The sequence below is a fragment of the Egretta garzetta genome, unplaced genomic scaffold (assembly GCF_000687185.1).
Source record: "Egretta garzetta isolate BGI_Z169 unplaced genomic scaffold, ASM68718v1 scaffold447, whole genome shotgun sequence".
In the NCBI taxonomy this organism is placed as follows: Eukaryota; Metazoa; Chordata; class Aves; order Pelecaniformes; family Ardeidae; genus Egretta; species Egretta garzetta.
The window spans coordinates 1,497,244-1,504,721 of NW_009260397.1; the positions used below are offsets into that span (position 1 = coordinate 1,497,244).

Here is a 7,478-nt window from a genome sequence, read left to right on the forward strand (position 1 = left end):
GGGGAGAGCTGCTGAAGCCACAAGCCCCGGCCCTGGCAGAAGCGGGGCACAGCTCCCCGGCGCCTTGTCCTGCCAAAGCCGGTGAGACCGAAGGGAAAAATTCCCCGCTGGCGCCTGGATCCGGGGCCGGCCGCCGTCAGTGGTGTGTTTGTGCTGGCAACACCCTGGCAGTGAACACTGCAATTGCGCACGTTATGAACACGGGCGCCTGTGCCGCTCCTTAACTGGTTTTAGGTGGGTCCCAGCACCCTTCCAGTTTGTCTTTCCTCATCCCTTCTTTTGTCGATGACTTTTTAATTAAAGACTGCCTTGAGGTGGGATCACCCAGGGATCCTACAGAGTTCACCTGGCAGGGCTGCCCTGGGCCTATGTCAAGAACTCCGCCCCCCAGGGCACTCTTAGGGAGGGATCTGCCTTTCCCTCCAGGCCAGGGACAGAGATCTGTCACAAGGCCAGCTCCAGTGCCACCCCAGCAGTAAGGGGACAGACAGGTTCTTTTAGGGATCCTTGGCAGGATGATGCCAGCACTAAATCATTGTTACAATTAAAGCTTTGTTTTCTTAACAGGTTATTATGATTAGTATAATACAGTATTTAGGATTAGAATGGCACAGGATTTCTACAAGCAGAATCAATGTAATAAGCAGTGTAATACAGAATTTATAATACAACTTAGGATTTCTAGATCCTAATTTAACTTAGAATTTCTAATTGCCTGGGCCCTCTGCAGATCAGATCAGATCTTAATACATGGTTTACTGTATCAGTATAACAATCATACTCTAGACTCAAAAAATCACATGAAAGAATACGAGTCACTCCATACTCAGAGGAAGCAGAAAACGGTGGAGGCATCACTGGTCATGGCTCTCACTGTCCAGCAGCAGTTCCAGTCCAAATTCCCCACTTAGGACTTGTAACTGCTTGGTTTTATAGCCAGTGCTCTGGGTGCTGTGACACTTCCTTGTTCTGTGATGGGGTCAGCAACATCACCTGGTTGGCTGGGTGCCTGGGACCTTCAAGGCCAGCATGGAAGGGAGTAATCAGGCCTGGCACCCAGGAAAACCTTGAGGCTGGTAGGGAGGGGAAGAAGAAATCTGTTTGGTTTGTCTACTTGGTTCACAGGACCTTCAGGGCCTGATAATGAGGGAAAGGGAATGAATATGTGACCCTCTTGGTCACAGAGAATGGCTGCTTGCCTTACAAAAGGGTGCTAGTTATGCTAACCGCATTACCAGGGGTCGGGAGCAGGGGTACCGTCACACCCTCCTTTCTTTTTTGCTGAGGAATGTTATAAAATAATCTCACGGGGGGGTATTATATAGGAAGAGCTGCCTGAATTAGCTGCTACTACAGCTGTTTCCTCTGAAATGACAGATTAGCCTGTCCCCACGACACTTAGCAGTAATCCCTTTGTGACAAGTCCTGTCTCCTTCCCAGCAAATGTCTTTATTTTGGACAGTGCTTATATTGTCAGAACATAAGCCAGACTCTTAAAGCGTAGGCTGGCGCTTCATGAGGCGTCAGAATGCCTGGAAGGGCTGAAACCTCGCAGCTCCACTTGACACATCCATGGAAAGACTTCAGTTATTTTTTAAGCCAACTGTAATGAGAATGTGTCTCAAATCCCTCTTAGGCATTTGGCTTTTCAGATATTTATTGGACTTGTCTTGACTACAGAAAAGCGAAGGCATACACTCTGTCTCCCAGAGGTGCCCAGAACAAAAGTAACTGGTTTAACTTGTTTCAGTTAGCCCTTTTGATTTTCTAACAATATGCTGTGTTGTTTACTTGCAGATCGAGGCAGAAGTGCAGAGAAGAAAACAATTAATTCATCAGTCAGTGGAACGCAAAGCTATCATCTCAAAGTGCTACAAACGAAAACACCCAGAAGTGTACATTCTGCAGGTAGACACTATGTTTGGAACCTATTTTGCACCCAAGGAATTGCCTGACAGTTTATTTTTGCAGTAGGAACCCCTCTTCTCAGGATTGCCTGCAGTGCTAGAGCTGGACTGAATTAAAACCAATGATGTATAGCATATTAAAACTGAATTAAAAACTTTCACAGCATAGGATATTCTCCAGGCAAGATTCCGCCCGTTTTATAGCCAGATATGGGTCATTCTATATGGAAGCTGCACCAGCACCTGGTACTGGGCTCAGAACACCATTAGTAATTTAGTCCTAAAGCATCATTGCAGCAAACAGGGTCAGTGGGGTCCAATGAACAGCCACAGAAATCAGCCCTTATGGGCATAACACACAGACAAGTTACTAGTGACTGTTGTCTGAAGGGGGGCAGCAGGCTGCTGCATGTATACACCCCACCACAACTGCAGGGTAGCCCCCGTTGTTCTGGGCTACTCTGCTTTGAATTTCCACTTGTTTGCTAGATCCAATACTTCCCAGCTGGATAATTACCACAGATCAGCAGTGACACACAAACAAGTTTGCACAGATTTACTGCTCCATGATCCTTCAGTAACAAGTTCTGCCGTTGTCTGTCACAATCTGTGTGGGGAAGTGCTTACAGCAAGGCGTAGTCACTCTGTTGTGCTGAGGCCATGACAAGATGCTAAATCTGCTAGGAAAGACTTTGCACTTACCTGTTAGGAGTCCATAACGTGAGCCAGGCTCTTTTCCATCATGCTAAGGATATATCTCACCAGTTATATTTGGAAACCCACAGACTAGAGCAAGCAGCAGCTTACCTAAAACACCAAGAAAAACACCAGTAAAATTCTGCATTTCCTGCCACAGAATTACTTGGGTTACCCCAAGTGTGACTATTAGCCTTGGTCCCTAGACTCTACGTATTTTCCTGTGGCTGCCTGGAAGTCCATTCCCCTCTTGGGCTGTAAAAGACTGCGCAGGCTAATTGTGTTTCTGTGTATTTTTATCATCCTTCTCTTGATGCCAGGATTCATTCCTGGCCCCAGATTTTCTAGAAATCGTGAGATACTGCACATCACCAGATGCTCATCTCCATGGCCTCCTGCACTACATCGAGTCCTTCTCAGGTAAAGAAAACAAAACATCAGCCACAAAGATCTCCCCATGTGACACTGCAACTTCAGCAATCATAGCAGTTTTCAAGCCCTGTCTTTAATAGCTCAGATTTGACACACAGCTGAGACAAACAGGATGTTATTTTCTGCTTGACAAGAGTCTCTGGAGAGGCAGTATTGTGCAGCAGTTATGCTCTGGATGAGATCCTGTTTTCTGCTTTTCCAATCCCAGTCTGCTGATGTCTCATCAGAGGCTCTAGCTGCAGCCCGGCTGGGGTTTTGGTTGTACCACAACCTCACAGGGGAGCCTGCTGAAGGAACACTGATAGCCCAGGGAGCTTGGTTTTCCCTCCCCAAGTGCTTTATCATTTCAGACAATCCCTGTTGGTTAGTCTGAGCTGAAATAGTTTCAGTCTAGATTTCAGTCTTTTAAAAAGAGATCTGGGTTTTAAGATTCCCTGGAGGCATCTGTGAAGCTGTCTCCCTACCAGAAATACTGACAAAATGTAGAGGAGAAGCTGCAAAGTTGCTTAATTTTCTCCAAACAAAAAGAAAGACACAAATGTTGTGTATGCGCAGGGCTCCTGGATTTGGCCAAGGCACGATTTCCAGATACAAAGCCTTTTCACGCTGTCTTTAGCTCAGCTTCTATATCCTCGATACTGAGCTCCCCTTACACAGACCTTGAGGGCTCCAGCCTGAAAGGCAGCTCAGAAGGCCTGGTCTTCCCAGAAGGTCTGGGATGAGTGAATCCCCCGTCCCCTAAATGACCTTCAGTCTCCTCCTTCCAGGAGGCTGTATTCTGACTGCCTGTGATGAGCCCTTGATTCACCACCCTCCCTCTAGACCTTCTCAAAACATTTCCTTGGCACCTACAGCAGGCATTTAAATCAGTGCCAGATGTCCCAACTGGATGGCGAAGCCTGGAAGTGAGGAGCCAACATGAAAAACAACAAATACATCCCAGAGCCAATCGCAGGGAATTGTTCCAGCCCTTCAAGCACCCTGAGCACAGTGAAGCATGTGGGTCCTGCACTCTCACCAGTACCAGCACAGTATAGCCAGACAGCACGACAGCCAAGAACACTCTCACCTGTTACCTTCCCCAGCAAATGATGTCTCCCTTCTCTTGACAGATAAGAGGATCTATCGACTCCCAGTGTTCACAGAGGAATTCTGCCAAGCTTTTGTGGATGAGCTGGAGAACTTTGAGCAGTCGGACATGCCTAAGGGCAGGCCCAACACTATGAATAACTATGGGGTAGGACTCACTAGCTCTGGAGCTTCTTTAGGGGGGATGTTCACAAGCAGACTCCGTTTACCTCCTTGCTTCACACTCCTTTCCCATCCAAAGTGCCTGTAATTGGAGCACAAAGCAGTTTGAGTACAGCCCCTCTGAAGTGAAAGGGTTGAGGGAATGTGTGTTACATGGACAAAATGACAAGAGAATGCAAGGAAAGGGGATGGGAGCTGGTATCTCAGAGCAAAGAGCACCTTGTATTTAAGCAATACACATTTAAATCAAGGAATCCATTTTTAAAGAACACCTAACTTTTGATCTTACTTTGTCCTTTCCTCATCACTTTCCACCTTGATCCTCCTTCTTTGCTGGAGCCTTTGCTCTAAAGTTCTTTATCTGAGCAAGCAGCAGGGTTGGAAGAGAACAAGACAGCTCTGCAGCAGCTGTCACGAAGCAGCAGTTACAGCTGGTCACCTGTTGCCATCTCCTCTCTTTGAGGCAGGTTTTGTTAAATGAGCTTGGGATGGATGAAACTTTCATCACACCCCTGCGTGAACAATACCTGCGGCCCATAACGGCACTGCTTTATCCCGACTTGGGAGGTGCTTGTCTGGACAGCCATAAAGCATTTGTTGTCAAGTACTCGTTACACGAAGATCTGGATTTGAGCTCTCACTATGACAACGCAGAAGTCACCTTAAACGTTTCACTGGGAAAAGACTTCACAGAAGGCAACTTGTACTTTGGGGATTTCAGACAGGTACCGATCATATTCTTAATCTGGACCCTGATTCTATTCCACTCTACCCCCCTGCCCCCACAGTTTCAAGGCATTAACTGTGTTCTAAAAAACAATTACTCATTTCTGACAGTCAAACATGTTCTGTCCCTTCCCCATTTTTTTTTAAATGGCTTGGTTAGACAGGAGCCTTTTCTGCTCCTTTTCTGCTAATATTCAAGCGTCAGAGACGGGACAGAGACAGCTATTGTAGTAAAAACACATGAAACAAACCAGCTGATCTTCCCACAACTGAAATAGTGAGCAGGGAGGTGCTGAGAACGAGAAAGAGAAGAAATTTATTTCAGATGAGACTTAAACCTAAACCTGCAGCCCCTACTTCCAGGGGACTCCTGGCAAGAGAAGGGTAAAAGCTCCTATACACTGGTAAAACAGGTTTTTTGACTGAAACTCTGTCTTTAAATTCCCTCTGGACCTGGCACTGCGAAGGCCTTACCTGAAAACAGTTGTACTAAACTGCTGCCAAGCCATCACTGAAGTGGCTGCATTTCAGAGGTGCAGTGAGTCCTCGCCACGTTCCTCACTGGGTGCTGTGGGTGAAGAGGTGACAAGTAAAACTTCGAACTATTTGAACATTGTCCTGCTAGGGACTTTCTGGTGTAATGCTGTATCTGCCTCCCTTTGTTCCAGGATCCTACCCCTGTGCCAAAGTACATGGAGATTGAACACGTGGGAGCCCAGGGGCTGCTACACCGAGGAGGGCAGATCCACGGGGCACTTCCCATTGCCTCTGGGGAACGCTGGAACCTTATTATTTGGATGAGATCATCTGCCATCCGCAACCAGCTCTGCCCCATGTGCAACAAGAAACCTGAGCTGGTGGAAGCAGAAGGGTTTGGAGATGGATTCACAGAAACCCTTGAAGATGATGTGCCCGAGACTGTGAACCTCTGTTCCTTGTGGTAGCAGACAGTAGGGCCAGGTTGCTCCAGACCAAGTTGCCTAAAGCTCCTTTCTGACCTCTGAGGCTGCACTGCCAGGCTCTTTGATGGATACACGGGTCATGTCAGAAGCAGCTATCACCTTGGAAAGTGATGCAAATCCAGTCCTCCTGGGGTTAGGGAAGCCAGCTGCTTGGACAGTTGAAAGAGCTGGTATTTGGGCTCGCCAGGGCTCGGGTGCGAGCTGGAGGACTGCTTGGAAGATGTAGAAAACTTTAACGCTTTGATGGACTGCAAAGGTGGTGTAAATATTTTCAGGTGTATGGGGAAAGCACCCAAAGCTGCTTGGCCTTTGTGAAGACCTCTGTGCCAACAGCAGCATCGCGGGTCCTGCTGTAAACAGAAAAGAACGGTACAATAAAGCCCTGCACTTACCACTGCTCTGCTGTTTGCAGGGACTCCTGTCCTCTTCCCAAAAAACCGATCTCAGTCCAGTTTTCTCTATGCAGTCTCAAAAGTGAGACACGGGTGATTCACAACAGGCTGCTGGGAAGGGCATGGGATTATCGTCACCGTTTACCTAACCCAAGCTCAGAATAATCCGTCAGGTACAATACAGGGAGAGCTGATCCCACAGCGTGGCTGAGAGGATCTCTGAAGGCCTCCATGAGCTCTTCTGAGCTGAAATTTCACGTTCAAAGATCACATGGATGTTATTAACCAAACAGAATCGTGCTTTAGAGACAAAGCTCTGGGTGTTACCAGCAACATAGCAAAACTTTCCAGAGGAAGGCAAGAGCATACGTTTAACTCCCTTCCTATAGTTACGTGAACAAGTGAAAATAGAAAATAACTGCCTCAGCCTGGGTGCAGCAGGCAGGCCTGGGACTTCGTAATTTGGCACCGAGATCCCCAGCAGCCGATGCCTGCGGAGGGTCAAGTGCTCTCCCCTTCTTACGCCAGCTGGCTGAAATCACAGGCTTGCCCATCTACAAAACAAATTAAAGAAGCCAAGTATCTTTTGGTATGGTGGCTGCATTTGGTTCTGTGGGAAGTTAATTGTATACGTTTGATACACATGTACACTGCTGCATTTATAAGGCGCTTTTTCATTCATTTATTCAACTGCAGTAATTGCAGCTTGTGGACTTTGCATCATCGGTAACTGTGAAAGGCGGAATGTGAGCCGGTACAGCTTGCACACAGGGTGCTGATTTAAGCCTTCCCAGCAGATCCGCTGTATTTTCAGCCGGGGGTGCCATTAGCGCACCGCACTGATTAGCTTTTCATTAGCAAAGCCCATAAAAATTGCATCTCGGAACGGAAATGGGCAGTTAGGTTTGTGCACGGAGCCAAACGGCTGGTGCCAAGAAAGCCAATTGTCGAGTCTTCATTTCTTTCAGCAGAAAACGTTAGCGCTTCCTACCTGGATTAGGCCCAAAAAATCCGGATAACGGGCAACGCCCGCGTGCCCCAGCGGCGGCCCCCGGGGCTGAGCGGGCCCCGGAACCAAAGAGCGTGGCTCAGCTGCTGCCCGGCCCCGGGCA

The 7,478-nt window shown here is 47.7% G+C and overlaps 1 protein-coding gene across 2 annotated transcripts; it reads left to right on the forward strand.

Annotated features, from left to right (window-relative positions):
* Positions 1-22: 22 nt before the first annotated feature.
* OGFOD2 (2-oxoglutarate and iron dependent oxygenase domain containing 2) lies at positions 23-6,361 on the forward strand. 2 transcript variants are annotated; one of them, XM_035898577.1, is made up of 5 exons: positions 23-142; positions 1,798-1,908; positions 4,148-4,272; positions 4,754-5,011; positions 5,681-6,361. In XM_035898577.1, exons 3-5 carry the CDS (start codon positions 4,234-4,236, stop codon positions 5,954-5,956), a joined length of 573 nt encoding a protein of 190 aa, XP_035754470.1. In that variant the 5' UTR covers positions 23-142; positions 1,798-1,908; positions 4,148-4,233; the 3' UTR covers positions 5,957-6,361. The 2 variants fall into 2 exon arrangements, with proteins under 2 accessions (XP_035754470.1, XP_035754469.1); XM_035898576.1 differs by lacking the exons at positions 23-142; positions 1,798-1,908 and having other exon boundaries at positions 3,030-4,272.
* Positions 6,362-7,478: the final 1,117 nt, after the last annotated feature.

What these genes read in the sequence shown, in the direction of transcription:
- OGFOD2 (XM_035898576.1), top strand. Translation starts at nt 4,033, where the DNA reads ATGTGGGTCCTGCACTCTCACCAGTACCAGCACAGTATAGCCAGACAG. An exon ending in ACACTATGAATAACTATGGG is followed by an intron (nt 4,273 to 4,753) that starts GTAGGACTCACT and finishes TCTTTGAGGCAG; the next exon opens with GTTTTGTTAAATGAGCTTGG. An exon ending in ACTTTGGGGATTTCAGACAG is followed by an intron (nt 5,012 to 5,680) that starts GTACCGATCATA and finishes CCTTTGTTCCAG; the next exon opens with GATCCTACCCCTGTGCCAAA.